Source organism: Erinaceus europaeus, chromosome 2 (assembly GCF_950295315.1).
Source record: "Erinaceus europaeus chromosome 2, mEriEur2.1, whole genome shotgun sequence".
In the NCBI taxonomy this organism is placed as follows: Eukaryota; Metazoa; Chordata; class Mammalia; order Eulipotyphla; family Erinaceidae; genus Erinaceus; species Erinaceus europaeus.
The window spans coordinates 160471354-160486913 of record NC_080163.1 but is presented as its reverse complement, the minus strand read 5'-3'; the positions used below and the strand labels follow the sequence as shown (position 1 = coordinate 160486913).

The window sequence follows — 15560 nt, the reverse complement described above, 5'->3', positions numbered from 1 at the left end:
GCCTTCCTAGGCCAATTTTTTTTTCCCCACATGATTTTAGAGGGAGAGAGAGACTAGAGGGAGACAGCAACACTTCTCCATTCATTGCCTTTCCCCACCCCCCAACATGCTTTCCATGTTGCTCTTTTGTGCCAGGGCTTGAAGTGGGGCCGCAGGCATGGTCAGGTGTCTGTTCACCAAAGCCTCACTGCTCCAGATAACTTTCAGATAGAGACCGCGACATCAAAGTTTCCTCCAGTATGGTGGGGACCAATCTTGAACCAAGATTGTACTCATAGCAAAACAATACAAAGTCCAAGGAAGCTATTTTACTGGCCCTTCTGTATTCATATATTTCATTAGAAATTGTTTAGCATTTCTCCTCAGGTATAGCATTAAGTCTGAGAGTTGACTTTTTTCTCTTTTTTAATTTTTTATAATATTTATTTATTCCCTTTTGTTGCCCTTGTTGTTTTATTGTTGTAGTTATTATCGATGTCATTGTTGTTAGATAGGACAGAGAGAAATGGAGAGAGGCAGGGAAGACAGGGGGAGAGATAGACACCTGCAGACCTGCTTCACTGCTTGTAAAGCAACTCCCCTGCAGGTGGGGAGCTGGGGACTCGAACCAGGATCCTTAGAATGGTCCTTGCTTTGCACCATCTGCGCTTAACCCGCTGCGCTACCGCCCAACTCCCAATTTTTTTTTTCTTACATTTGATTATTATGAGAGAGACCAGAGCACTGCTCACCTGGGATGTAGGGTGCCACTAGGGTTTCAGCCTGTGGCCTCGAGGGCTTCAGGCCTATGTGTTTGTGCTCTAGAGGCCCAAGAGTTGAACTTTTTTTCTCTTTTCTGACAGAGACAGGCTTTGGGGGCAGGTAGAGAATGAGGCATCTGGGGGCCAGGTGGTGGCTCACCTGCTTGAGTGCATGCTAAGATGCACAAGGACGTGGGTTCAAGCCCCTGGTCCCCACCTGCAGTGAGTGGTGAAGCAGTGTTACAGGTGTCTCTCTGTCTCTCTCCCTCTCCTCTCGATTTCTAGCTATCTCTATCCAATAAAGGTTAAAAAAAGAGAGAGAGAATGAGGCATCTGCAGCACTACTTCACCACTTGTGAAGCTGCTCCCCTGTGAGCCTAGGGACTTGAACCTGGGTCCTTGGGCATGGAATCATATGTGCCACCTCCAGCCACAGAGTTGAGCTTTTTTTTTTTTTTTTTTTTTTTTTTTTTTTTTTTTTTTTTTTTTAACCAGAGCACTGACCAGCTCTGGCTTTTTGGTGGTGCAAGGGGTTGAACCTGGGACTTTAAGCCTCAGGCACGAGAGTCTTTGCATAACCATTATGCTATCTACCCCCGCCCCAAAGTTGAGTTTTTAAAAGACTAAATGCAGGGGGCTAGACAGTAGTACAGCAGGTTAAGTATGCAAAGCACAAGCACCGGTGTAGGGAACCCAGTTCAAACCCCTGGCTCCCCACCTGCAGGGGGGTTGCCTCACAAGCAATGAAGCAGGTCTGCAGGTGTCTGTCTTTCTCTCCCCCCCCCCCCGTCTTCCCTTCGTCTCTCAATTTGTCTCTGTCCTATCCAACAACAACAGTGATAAACAAGGACAACAAAAGTGAGTGGGAAATGGTCTCCAGGACCAGTGGATTCGTAGAGCAGGCACCGAGCCCCAGCAACAACCTTGGAGGCAAGAAAAAAAAAAAAAGACTAAATACAGATTTCTCTGTGAACATTCATTAGTTTCCCAGATCTTTAGACTTCTCTTTTGGATTCTTATCAAATTTATAAAAAGTGTTAGGTATTGGTGCTTGTTTTACAAATAAATTTCTAAATTTAAGAAAATGGGGGGCCAGGCAATAGCACACTAGGTTAAATGCACATAGTGCAGACCAGTGGAAGGATCCTGGTTCGAACCCTGGCTCCCCACCTACAGGGCCATCACTTTGCAGCGGTGAAACAGGTCTGCAGGTGTCTTTCTTTCCTCTTCTCTTATTTCTCTCTGTCTTATCCAACAACAATAGCAACAATAATAGTAGTAACAGCAACAACAATGGAAAAAAGATGGCCACGAGGAGCAGTGGATTCATAGTGTAGGCACAGAGCCCGAGATAACCATGGAGGTAAAAAAAAAAAAAAAAAAAAAAAAAGGAAGAAAGAAAGAAATTTTTTTACTTTTACTTTGTTTTTGAAATTGTTTGACTTTTTAAAAAATATTTTTATTTATTATTGGATAGAGACAGAAATTGAGAGGGGAGCGGAAGATAGAGAGTGAGACACCTGTAGCCCTGCTTCAACACTTAGGAAGCTTCCTCCTACAGGTGGGGACCAGGGGCTTGAACCCAGGTCCTTTTTTTTTTTTTTTTTTTTTTAACAATACCATATGTGTTGACTTTTTTCAGAAAAGTTGTCAGAAAGCCAGAGTGGTTTGAACTTCCTCTCCAAAATGGGAGCTGTATGACCAGTTATGTGAATTAAATAAAGATCATCTGGGGCTGTGGAAATAGTGTAGTGGTTTCCACAACAGACTTTGATACTAAAGATGTGTATGTGTGTGTTTAAATTTCATGTGAGGTATATAAGGAGAGACACAGAGACCAGAGCACCACAGCACCACTCTGGTTGGTTCATGCAGTGCTGGGGTCTCAAGCATGCAATTCCTATGTTCTGTCAGTTGAGCCATTTCCCCAGCCATGTAATTTGGTAGGTTTTTGTTTGTTTTGTTTTGTTTCTTATTGATGCAGAGAGAAAGAGTAAAAAAAGATCAACCACAGCCTGGAAGATCTTTCCCTTCAGTGCAGTGGGAGTTGGGCTCAAATCTGGGTTGTGCATAGTGCACATATGGGCAAAGCAGCACGTTATCCAAGCGAGCTAGCTCATCAGTTCTGTATGATGTGTTGACACTGCGTGCATGTGTGTGTGTGTGTGTGTGTGTTTTCCTACAAACTAATGGCACAGAAAAGCACGAGTTTACATTTCATTTTTGTGTTTTAGATTTTGATAAGAATGTTGACTTTCTAGAAGCCATAAGTAGTGCCTTGAGAGCGCTTTTGCAAACAATGGCCTCCAAGAACATTTCTCAGGTAAGCTCTTTTACTTACACCTTCTCAGCACTGCAACTAACATTTACAAAATTTTGCTATAGTTGATGTTAGGATGTATTGAACAAGATTAAGTAGAGGTCAGCTCTGAAGCTTTCAGGAGTGTAGGACCCGCCACTTGTCCAGGGGACCACAGTCAGGGATATATATTCAACCCCGGGGAGTCGGGCAGTAGCGCAGCGGGTTAAGTGCACGTGGCGCTAAGTGCAAGGACCGGCTTAAGGATCCTGGGTTCAAGCCTCCAGCTCTCCATCTGCAGGGGAGTCCCTTCACAGGCGGTGAAGCAGGTCTGCAGGTGTCTATCTTTCTCTCCCCCTATCTGTCTTCCCCTCCTCTCTCCGTTTCTCTTTATCCTATCCAACAACATCAATAACAACAGCAATAATAACTACAACAACAGCAGAAAAACCAACAAGGGCAACAAAAGGGAAAATAAAATAAATGAATGCATAGATGAAAAAAAGAGGGAGAGAGAAATATATTCAACCCCACAGCCATCTTGGACACATTGCTTTTCAATCACCCTGCCTTCAGAATCATCCAAGTTAAGCTTGGTGAAGCCTCACTCCTAGTGCCCAGGGAGCTTGAATTCAGTCCTGGACAGGGCCACAATCACATACTCCTTGTTCTGTAACTTGGTGTGGATGGACATGATGGCCAGGCTGGTGTGAACCCCAACCACCTTACCCTTTTCTTTTTCTTAACTGGGGGGATTGATGGTTTACAATCAACAGTAAAGAAAAAACAGCAGCAGTTTGTACATGTGTGACATTTCTCAGTTTTCCACATAACAATTCAACGCTCTCTAAGTCCTCCTCTGCCATCATTTTCCAGGACCTGAACCCCCCAAAAAACTCTTTATTATTATTATTGCTATCTTTATTTATTGGATAGAGACAGCCAGAAATCAAGACGGAAAGAGGTGATAGAGAGGGAGAGACAACCTACAGCCCTGCTTTACCACTCACAAAGCTGCAGGTGGATGGAGACCTGGGGCTCAAACCCATGTCTTTGCATATTGTCGCACATGCCACCACCCACCCCTTACCCCAACTCTTTTTTTTTTCATTTTTTAAAATTAATTTTTTTTTTAAATTTCATTTATTTATTTATTAGATCGAGACAGAGAGAAACTGAGAGGGCAGAGAGATAGAGAGGGAGAGAGACAGAAAGACACCTGCAGGCCTGCTCCACCATTCGTGAAGCTTTCCTGCTACAGGTGGGGACCAAGGGCTTGAACCCGGGTCCTTCGCTATGTAATGTGTGCATTTCACCAGGTGCACTACCACCTGGTCCCTTTTTTTTTTTTTTTCTTTATTGTGGGGTTAATGGTTTACATCAGCAGGAAAATACAATTGTTTGTACATGCATAACATTTCCATATAACGGTACAATAACCCCCACTAGGTTCTCTGCAATCATGTTCCAGGACCTGAAACCTCTCCCTCCCGACCCACCCTACACCCAGACTGTTTAACTTTGGTGCAATACACCAGCCCTGAGGTTCTTAAAAGGTATCCCACAGAACTGAGCAGTGGCATACCTGGTTAAGTGCATATTATTAAGTGCAAGGATCCAGGTTTGAGCCCTGGGGTCCCCGCCTGCAGGGGGGACAACTTTACAAGCAGCATAGCACATCTGCATTTGTCTGTCTTTCTCTCTCCCTCTTTTATCTCTACCTCCGCTCTCAGTCTCTCTCTGTCCTTTCCAATGAAATGTAAAAAATGGGGGGGTCGGGCGGTGGCGCAGCGGGTTAAGCGCATGTGGCGCAAAGCGCAAGGACCAGCGTAGGGATCCCGGTTTGAGCCCCCAGCTCCCCACCTGCAGGGGAGTCGCCTCACAAAAAGTGAAGCAGGTCTGCAGGTGTCTATCTTTCTCTCCCCCTCTCTGTCTTCCCCTCCTCTCTCCATTTCTCTCTGTCCTATCCAACAACGAGCAGCATCAGTGATGGCAATAATAATAACCACAACGAGGCTACAACAAGGGCAACAAAAGGGGGGAAAAGTGGCCTCCAGGAGTGGTGGATTCATGGTGCAGGCACCGAGCCCAGAAATAACCCTGGAGGAAAAAAATAAATAAATAAAAAATAAAAATGTAAAAAATGACTGCCAGGAGCAGTAGATTCATAGTGCTGGCACCAAGCCCATCAGTAACCCTGGAGGCAATAAATAAATTCTTAACAAAATAAAAGGCACCCCACATACCTGTCTGGAGCCTCAGGTTAAGTGGTCAGGCATGAAACATTTACTGGAGAAGGCTGCCTGTAAGGGCCCTTAAGGCAACCATACAAGCAATAGGCTACAAACAAACTACTACCAGGGAGGCTGCTATTTGCAGCTGTTGTATACTGAACCCCATGTGGAAGACAGCATGGTCAACTGAATTACAGGGATTTTTTTGTTTTGCTTTGTTTGCTTTACCACTCCAGGATAACTTTTTCAGAGACACAGGGCATAGCAGATAGCACTGAAAGGTTTCTTCAGTGCATTAATATTTCCATATGGGGTGCCTGGGGCTTGAACCTGGGACCAGTTCAAATTTTTTTTTTTACTTTCCCTTTTGTTTGTTGCCCTTATTGTTTTCCATTGTTGTTGTTGTTGTTGTTATTAATGTCATTGTTGTTAGATAGGACAGAGAGAAATAGAGAGAGGAGGAAAAGACAGAGGGGGAGAGAGAGAGACACCTGCAGACCTGCTTTACCACCGATGAAGCTACTCCTCTGCAGGTAGGGAGCTGGGGGCTCGAACTGTCCTTGTGCTTAACCCGCTGCACTACCACCTGACTCCCCAGTTCAGTTTTAAAACCCTGATTGTCTGGTGTATTGCACCAAAGTATAAGAATCAGGTTGGGGGAAGTGCTCAGGTCCTGGAACATGATGACCGAAGAGGCCCTAGGTGGGGGGTTAGAGTGTTACTCGGAAAACCGAGAAATGTTACACATGTACCAACTACTATATTTTACTGTAGATTATAAGTCATCCCCCCAATAAAGAAAAAAAAGATTTACGTTTAAAATAATAATAATGAATTTTATTTATTTATTGCCTCTGGGGTTATTGCTGGGGCTTGGTGCCTGCACCACAAATCTCCTAGAGACTATTTTTTTCCATTTTGTTGCTCTTGTTTCATCATTATGGTTATTATTTTTATTTATAAAAAGGAAGCACTGACAAAAGCCATAGGATAAGAGGGGTACAACTCCACACAATTTCCACCCCAAGAACTCCGTATCTCATCCCTTCCCCTGATAGCTTTCCTATTCTTTTTTAATTCCCTTTTGTTGCCCTTGTTTTTATTGTTGTAGTTATTGTTATTGATGCTGTCATTGTTAGATAGGACAGAGAAAAATGGAGAGAGGGGGAGAGAAAGATAGACACCTGCAGACCTGCTTCACTGCCTGTGAAGCGACTCCCCTGCAGAAAGTGGAGAGCTGGGCGCTCGAACCAGGATCCTTATGCTGGTCTTTGCACTTTGTGCCACATGCGCTTAACCTGCTGTACTACCGCCCGACTTTCCTGTTCTTTATCCCTCTGGGAGTATGACCCAGGGTCATTATGGGGTGTGGAAGGTCTGAATTCTGTAATTGCTTCCCTGATGAACATGGGCATTGACAGGTCGATCCATACTCCCAGCCTCTCTCTCTCTCTTTCCCTAGTGGGGCAGGTCTCTGGAGAGACAGGGCTTCAGGATACATTGGTGGGGTTGGCTGCCCAGGGAAGTCAGGTTGGCATGGTAGCATCTGGAACCTGGTGGCTGAAAAAGACTTAAGATATAAAGCAGAACAAATTGTTGACTAATCATGAACCTTAAGGCAAGAATCTTGCAGGAGATTTGGGGTTTCTATTTTGGAAAAAGCTAGTAGGTCTATTTTTGATATATTCCAAGGGGCCCATGACTTTACTAGCTTTTGCCTGAGCCTGACCTCTAATATGCAGGTGGACCCAAGTTTTTGTCTGGGGAGATGATGTCATGGCTGGAAAAAGGTCCAGAAAGCTGGATCAGGGAAGAGAGTAGCTCCCAAATATTTGAAAGGTGTATAAATATTGTTTACTGTAAACCCCATCAATTTGATCTGGTTTTTATTATTGTTGTTATTAATGTCGTTGTTCTTGCATAGGACAGAGAGAAATTGAGAAAAGACAGGAAGACAGAGAGGAGAAGAGAAAGATGGACACCTGCAGACCTGCTTCACCAATTGTGAAGCAGGTGGGGAGCCGGGGGCTCGAACCGGGATCCTTATGCTTGTCCATGCACTTTGAGCCCTGTACGCTTAACCTGCTGCACTACCACCCGGCCCCCATAATAAAAAAATTTTTTTGAAGTTAAACATAAAAAGAAAAAAATATGAGAATTTGTTTCTCTTTGCCATATTTTGCTTGTAGTGAGTGTTATTCTAAGATATTTCTGAAGGACATTAAAATAAGGAAATTCAAATAGATAAATCTTCTACTAAACTAGAAATATATTTTGTATCTAGGGTAATAAATTTGTAAGTAGTAGATTGTAAGTTTATAGATTGCCCCTTGATTCACTGATTATGAAGCTTATACTAGTTTATTATCACTGTACATACATAAAATATCTTAACATAAAACATAAAAGTAGGTATCAAAATTCAGTTCCTCATAAGTCACATTGGCACCATGTACCCTTTTAATGTAGGGCAATGGGAGAATGTGTTATTCCTAAAGTGATCTTACCTAATTTTGAGAAAGCAATCCAACTTAATCAATATTCCGCTAACAGGACTGATCTCTACTTCTCAAACATGTAAATTTCTAGAAAAATAAGGAAAGGCTGAGAGCTGATATGTGTTAGAGGTGGTTAAGGAGACATCTATGCAAATATGTGATCTTGATTGAGTCCTAGGAGAGAGAAAGCACATTAGTGGAAGAAAAATAAAGACTACTTGAATAAAAACAAGATTGGTTGTTAAATTAATGACATTGTTAATCACTTTGTATGTCTACATTTATCGCCATGTCTTTGTAGAAAATCATTAGGGTTACTTTCATAATAAACAACTTTTTAAAAGTCAAAACAAATAAACAAAACCCTGATTGTCTTAAAAATGCTTCAGTTGGTTTGTTCAAAACAAAATCCTCCAGAGGAAATGAGATTTGTGCAGGAATGAAGTCCCAAAGAAAACCCTGGCAACAAAAAATAAAACTTTCTGTCTGGTCAGTTACTTGGTGATTTTGAAATATGATTTATATCATAAAAGATACCACTGGGAGTTGGGTGGTAGTGCAGTGGGTTAAACGCACATGTTGCAAAGCGCAACGACCGGCATAAGGATCCCGGTTCAAGCCCCCGGCTCCCCACATGTAGGGGAGTCACTTCATAGGCAGTGAAGCAGGTCTACAGGTGTCTTTCTCTCTCCATTTCTCTCTGTCCTATCCAACAACAATAATAACTACAACAATAAAAACAAGGGCAACAAAAGGGAATAAATAAATAAATAAATATTTTTAAAAAGAGAGAGAGAGAAAGATACCACTAGGGAGTTGGGCAGTAGCTCAGCAGATTAAGCGCAGGTGGTGCAAAGCGCAAGGACTGGTGTAAGGATCCCAATTCAAGCCCCCAGCTCCCCACCTGCAAGGGAGTCGCTTCACAAGTGGTGAAGCAGGTCTGCAGGTGTCTGCAGGTGTCTCTCCCCCTCTCTGTCTTTCCCTCCTCTCTCCATTTCTCTCTGTCCTATCCAACAACAACAACATCAACAACAACAACAGTAACAACTACAAAAATTAAAAAAAAACACAAGGGCAACAAAAGGGGATAAATAAATATTAAAAAAAAAAACTTTTAAAAAATACCACTAATGGACTTGGGTAGCAGCGTAACGACTATGCAAAAGGCTTTTGTGTCTGAGGCTCAGAGTTCCCAGCACCACCATCAGCCAGAGCTGAGCAGTCCTCTGGTCTCTCTATATCTTCCTCTGTGTCTGTCTCTCCCTCTCTTTCTCTTGCACCATCTCTCCCCCTTTCATGAAAATAAATAAAATATTTTTAAAATTTTATTTATTTTCCCTTTTGTTGTCCTTGTTGTGTTTATTGTTGTTGTTATTATTATTGCTGTTATTGATGTTGTCATTGTAAGGACAGAGAGAAATGGAGAGAGATGGGGAAGACAGAGGTGGAGAGAAAGACACCTGCAGACTTGCTTCACCACCTGTGAAGTGACTCCCCTGCAGGTGGGAGGCACGGGGCTCGAACCGGGATCCTTACACCTGTCCTTGCGCTTTGCGCCACTTGGCTTAACCTGCTGCGCTACCGCCCAACTCCCAAATAAAATATTTTAAAAGTAAATATTAAAAAAAAAAAGATACCACCAATGTTGTGATTTCTCCCACCCAAAACCCCTTTTTGCCAGTGTGATTTGGTGCCCTGCCACTCTCAGAGACCATTTTGGTCATTGAGATATAAAAAAGTTGTCCCATATTTGAATCATAGCAGTACCTTTAAATTAGCTTCTTTGACATAAACCTAATAGTTCTTTATAGTTTCTGGACACAAGACCATATCCAAAATTCATGTTGTACTTTTCCTGCTTAAAATATTGCTCCAAGAAATCCTGATTTCTGTAGTGGGAAATTGAATTTTGGAGTGTTTATGGGTGTTATCACTGCTTTTAGAGCAATTTTTGTTGAAATAGCAAGGAAACAACTATCATAAGGAAAACAAAAATCCATCATAATTTCAAACTGCATTTTCAGTTCATATTAAAAAGAAAAGTATTTGTTTATCTTTTGACTATATCATTGTGACTTATAATTTGTGTGTTTACTGGTATTTTGCTTTGTAGTGACCTTGAAACTACTCTTTCCTTTGTATCTGGGACTATATAGTCAAATTACTAGATGAAAAAATATAATTTTTACATATACATATATATGTATATATCCAGGCAGTGGCATACCCAGTAGAGCAAACACATCACCAAGCACAAAGATCTGGGTTGAGGCACTAGGTCCCCCCCTGCAGGAAGGGAACTTCACAAGCGGTAAAGCAGTACAAGTATATCTCTCTGCCTTTTCCTCTCAATTTCTCCCAGTCCTATCAAATAAAAGAAAAAAGGAGGGGAAAAATAGCCTTTGGGATTGGTGAGTTTGTCTTTCTCCTTTCATTTGATACAGACAGAGGTTGAAAGGGGAGGAAGGGGAGTTGAGCGGAAGCACAGCAGGTTAAACGCAGGTGGCACAAAGCGCAAGGACTGGCACAAGGATCCTGGTTCGAGCCCCCAGCTCCCCACCTGCAGGGGAGTCACTTCACCAATGGTGAAGCAGGTTTTCGGGTATCTTATCTTTCTCTTCCCCTCTCTGTCTTCCCCTCCTCTCTCCATTTCTCTCTGTCCTATCCAGCAACAATGACATCAATAATAACAATAATAATAACTACAACAATAAAGCAACAAATGGGAATAAATAAATATTAAAATAATAATAAAAACTATAATGCTTTAAAAAAGAAAAAGTTAAAAAAAAAAGAGGAGGGAAAGAAAGGGTCAACACTGTTCAGCAAGATTGCCATCTGTGAAGCTTCTCCTCTGCAGGTGGGGCACAGGGGCTTGAGCATAGCAGTGTGTACATTCACACAAGTGCATCAGCACATAGCCCTCTACTGTAGTCTTTATAGCTCTGATTTCTGCTGTAACTTCTCCCATACATTGTCTTGTGCTTCACTTTACTAAAATTTTCTTCTATTGAATTTTTCATCTCAGTAAGCATTCTTAGGGCCATGGTTTTGATGTCTTCATTATGCATAGCTTTGGTGTTTTCTTCCAGATGCTGCTTTGGCCCAACAATCACCTCTTTTTTTTTTTTTTTTTTTTAATATTTACTTATTCCCTTTTGTTGCCCTTGTTTTTTTTTTTTTTTTATTATAGTTATTATTATTGTTGTTATTGGATATAGGTCAGAGAGTAATGGAGAGAGGAGGGGAAGACAGATGAGGAGACAAAGAGAGACACCTACAAGACCTGCTTCACTGCTTGTGAAGCGACTCCCCTGCAGGTGGGGAGCCGGGAGCTCAAACCAGGATCCTTATGCTGGTCCTTGTGCTTTGTGCCATGTGTGCTTAACCCACTGCACTACCGCCTGACTCCCCCTTTTTTTTTTTTTTGAAATCTTATTTTGTTTAATGCTCTGTGAGAACCTGGGTAGTGGCCTGAAGCTTGGAGTTCAACAAGTGCTCAAAGGTCACTGGGCCTCAGTCTAGGTTGTGACAGTTCAGATCAGGCTCTAGGATGAGCCTGGAACAGATATGTGAGCTGGGAACCAGAAATGTGCCCTCAGGATCTGTTACAGAAACATGGCGGCCTACAGAGCTCTGACATGTGGCCCTGCTTCAGGCACTATAGTCCTGATTTCCCCTCTCCCAGATTTGCTGCTCTTCATTTCCAAGTGGTTTTTCTAGTTTTGTAAGCCTAGGGAGCCCTACCCAGCAAACTAGACAGCAAATCCTCTCCAAGTCCAGGCTCTGTGGAAACTGAAATCTTAATGTGATTGTATCCTTGTGAACTTTCTGGCAAGCTTTCACCTACAGTTGCTCTCTACACCTGCCCCCCATCTCTTCCCATACCATCCGCCACTATAGTTCTTAAATTTCCATTTCTACTATTGTAGAGTTGTAGGAATAGATTTGGGGGGAGGGAGGGGATACCTCAGGATTTCAGCATACCCCCACTCTCATTGCAATACAGATCTTTCATCTTCTGGGGAAAATGGGTTTTTCTGTCTCCTACACCCCAGGCTGACCCTTTCTGTCTGTTGCTGTGGAAAGTCCATTTCTAGGAATGTTTTTTTCATGTATTGCTGTGTATTTGCTGTTGATGGCAGGAGGAGGGATACATAACCCCTGTGTTAATCTGCCAGCTTTACCCCAGAAGTTGGTTTTACAACCCTTAATAATTTGCAGTAAAACAAATGTCTCAAAGACTTAGCTTATTTTTATCAGAGCTCCATGAGCCTATTTACATTTTCTAATAAGCATTTTCTATGATGATCAGTGCTGAAAAGAGATGGGAGTCTCCTGAGCCTCTGTCTTTCTGAATGAGAGTGTTCTCCAAATCAAATGAATGGAAACCGAAACCCCTTTTATAGGCTTATGGCTCCAACTAATTGAATAATGATGACAAGAACAGGCTTTACTTCAGTTCAGAGTTATCAGCCATATTTGGGAATGATTGGAATATATAACTTCTCTCCAAAGATTTTATGTCACTCAGGCTGACAAAATAGCTCATTTGGAAAATGTGATGCTTTGCCATGTGCACAACCTAGGTTCAAGCATAACCCCCAACACATTGAAGGAAAATCGATGCTGTGGTCTCTTTTACTCAATCTCTGCCGGTTTCTATTAAATATATGTGTGTGTGTGTGTGTGTGTGTGTGTCACTCTTGGAATCATGTGACCTATAAAAGATATTCCTGTCAAGAACTATTTCACATATGATTGGAATTGATTTTTATTTTTTACTTTATTGTTACTATTATTATTTTTACCAGAGTAGTGCTCAGCGCTGGCTTATAGTGGTACCACTGGTTAAACCTAGGATCTCTAGTACCTTGGGCATGAAAGTCTGTTGTATAAACCACTGTGCAATATTCCTCAGCCCAGGAATTGTTGGATTTTAACACTGTACTTTCTTTTTCAACAGTGTATGACTCCTGATCAGCTGATGACTTTGTGCAAAGTAGGCATTTGCAGTAGCAACATCAGTGTTAGAGTAAATGTCGTCAGTATTTTAGGAATCACTGGCAGCGTTCTAGCCAAAGAAGAAGGTACACTTGAAACTCTTAAGGTAAAATCATATGCTTCCATCTTTAGGTGTTTAGTTGAAAGTGAGAGGAGATACTGTATTTACTGTCAACTGTAAAGTATTAATCCCTCAATAAAGAAAAATTTAAAAATAAAATAAAAGGGAGTCGGGCTGTAGCGCAGTGGGTTAAGTGCATGTGGCACAAAGCTCAAGGGCCAGCATAAGGATCCTGGTTCGATCCCCTGGCTCCCCACCTGCAGGGGAGTCACTTCACAGGCGTGAAGCAGGTCTGCAGGTGTCTATCTTTTTCTCCCCCTCTGTCTTCCCCTCCTCTCTCCATTTCTCTCTGTCTTATCCAATAACAACAACAACAATAAGAATAACTACAACAATGATGAAACAACAGAGCAACAAAAGGGGAAAAAATTGTCTCCAGGAGCAGTGGATTCGTGGTGTAGGCACCGAGCCCTGGCAATAACCCTGGGGGCAAAAATAAAATAAAATAAAATAAAATGGAGCAAAGAGTAGTTGTTGTCATGGGGTTAAAAAAAAAAACTAAACATCATGAGAGAAATCATAGTTAGGAATTGTTTGCTAGTGTATGTTGTTGAAATATGTGCTTAGATAAATGTTTGACACTTGAGTGGCATTTGGATGTTATAACTTTCTCTGGAGGTGACTTCAAAAGGAATTCCTTAGGGCTCGAGGAATAGCTCATCTGGTAGGGCACCTGTCTGAGGATAGTCACAGCCCAGGTACGAGCAGTAGCAACACCAGCAGCAGCACACCATACAGGAGTGCCACATCCCTGGAGAGGGCTCTGGTGACGTGCTTTCTTTCCGCCTCTCTGTCTGAAAAAGCCCAAAGTGGTGAAGTCACACTTGCCCAGGGCCCAATGAGTCCAATAAATACACACTCAATATTCTCTTCAGTAAAGATCAAGTTAAGAATCCTTAAAGATGCCTCTGCTTTTGCTATTGAATAAAATGGATACAAGGGGCCAGGAGACAGCTCCCCCATAGCATACACACCTCACCACGCACCAGGCCCCAGGTTTCAACCCTGGGGCCCTGTGGGAGCATCAGAGCACCCGGGGAAGCCTCATGGATAGTGGAACAGTGCTCTGGTATCTGCTCCTGTCTCTCTATATATCAGAAATAAAAAGAATGAAAAAGTGGGCCTGAGAACCATAGAATTATATATGTGCAAGGCCCCAGCAATGCAAAAGTAATAATATGTAAAATGTGTACATAATATTCACCAACTGGTGAAGGAGTAACGCACACAGTTTTAGAAATGTGCATTAAGTTTTCTTAAAACCTAGGTTAAATGCAGTCTGAACCACTCCATCATACTACCACTCCATAAGTGTTCAGCAGCAACTCTTGGTTCTAGTTTATTAGGAACTTGTCCACTTGAGTGCACAAGTCACCATATATTAGGAATTCACTAAACATGTTAGTTTCCACTTCTTTCCCTTAGCATAGTTGCTCATGAACTGCTCTTCTAGGGACATAGCATCATTAGTAACTAAAAGAACAAGAGTAAAATTATCCAGAACCCAGAGATAGCTTGTCTGGTAGGGTACGTGCCTGACTATGTACGGGGCCCTGACGCCAAGACACCCATAGCAGAGGAAGTTTCACAGATGATAAAGCTGTGCTGTAGTGTCTCCTTAAATATTTCCCTTTTCTTTTCTTTCCTTTTCTTTCCTCTTCTTTTCTTTTCACTGCATTATTTAATGAGAGATAAAGAGAGACCGACCAACCAGAGGACTGCACAGCCCTGGCTTGTGGTGGTACTGGGGATTAAACCTGGGACCTCAAAGCCTCGGGCATGAAATTTCCTTATATGTTTCTTTCTTACTATCTGTCTATCTATGGGGAATATTTATTAACAAGTCAGAGAGAGAGAGAACCAGAGCATTATTCTGGCACATTCCGTTCTGGGAATCAAACTTAAGACCTCGTGCATTTTGAGTCTATAACACTCTGGCCACTATACCACCTCCCAGGTTGCTATAAAATACTTAACTTAAAAAACAAATAAACAGGGAGTCAAGCAGTAGCGCAGTGGGTTAAACACAAGTGGCATAAAGCGCAAGGACCGATATAAGGATCCTGGTTCGAACCCCGGCTCCCCACCTGCAGGGGAGTCGCTTCACAAGCGGTAAAGCAGGTCTGCAGGTGTCTATCTTTCTCTCCTCCTCTCTGTCTTCCCCTCCTCTCTCCATTTCTCTCTGTCTTATCCAACAACAATGACATCAATAATAACTACAACAATAAAACAACAAGGGCAATAAAAGGGAATAAAATTTTTTTTAAGTGAACAAAAATTTTACTGTAGTAACTAGTATTTTTTTTTTTTTTGAGGTTCTTTCTGTGAAAAAGATGATGTAGGTACATAGGAAAGTAGAAGAGAGAGTTGGGGGTTCAGGTGGTGACACACCTGGTCAAGCACACATATTACAATGTACAAGGAACTGGGTTCAAGCCCCCGGTCCCCAGCTTCAGGGGGAAAGTTTCACGAGTGGTGAAGCAGTGTTCTGTTTCCCTTGTCTGTCTTTCTTTCTTTCTTTCTTTCTTTCTTTCTTTCTTTCTTTCTTCCTTCCTTCCTTCCTTCCTTTCTTTCTTCCTTTCTTCCTTTCTTCCTTTCTTCCTTTCTTCCTTTCTTTCTTCCTTTCTTACCTTTTTGTTGCCCTTGTTGTTTTTTTTTATTGTT

General features: G+C 42.2%; 1 protein-coding gene and 1 non-coding gene across 4 annotated transcripts in view; one reads left to right on the top strand and one right to left on the bottom strand.

Annotated features, from left to right (window-relative positions):
- The window catches only part of HEATR3 (HEAT repeat containing 3), a 61896-nt gene that overhangs the window by 29408 nt on the left and 16928 nt on the right, over positions 1-15560 (top strand). For all 3 annotated transcript variants that reach the window (XR_009548298.1, XM_007538442.3, XM_060185586.1), the window contains exons 12-13: positions 2975-3063; positions 12738-12881. Coding sequence is in view for 2 of the 3 variants with exons in the window: in XM_007538442.3 (XP_007538504.1) it covers positions 2975-3063; positions 12738-12881 (233 nt within the window). In the remaining variant the exon portion in view is untranslated. The remainder of the gene's footprint in view (positions 1-2974; positions 3064-12737; positions 12882-15560) is intronic.
- Positions 5337-5470, bottom strand: LOC132537352 (small nucleolar RNA SNORA70). Its single transcript, XR_009548798.1, has one exon. It is a non-coding gene; the product is annotated as a small nucleolar RNA SNORA70 (small nucleolar RNA).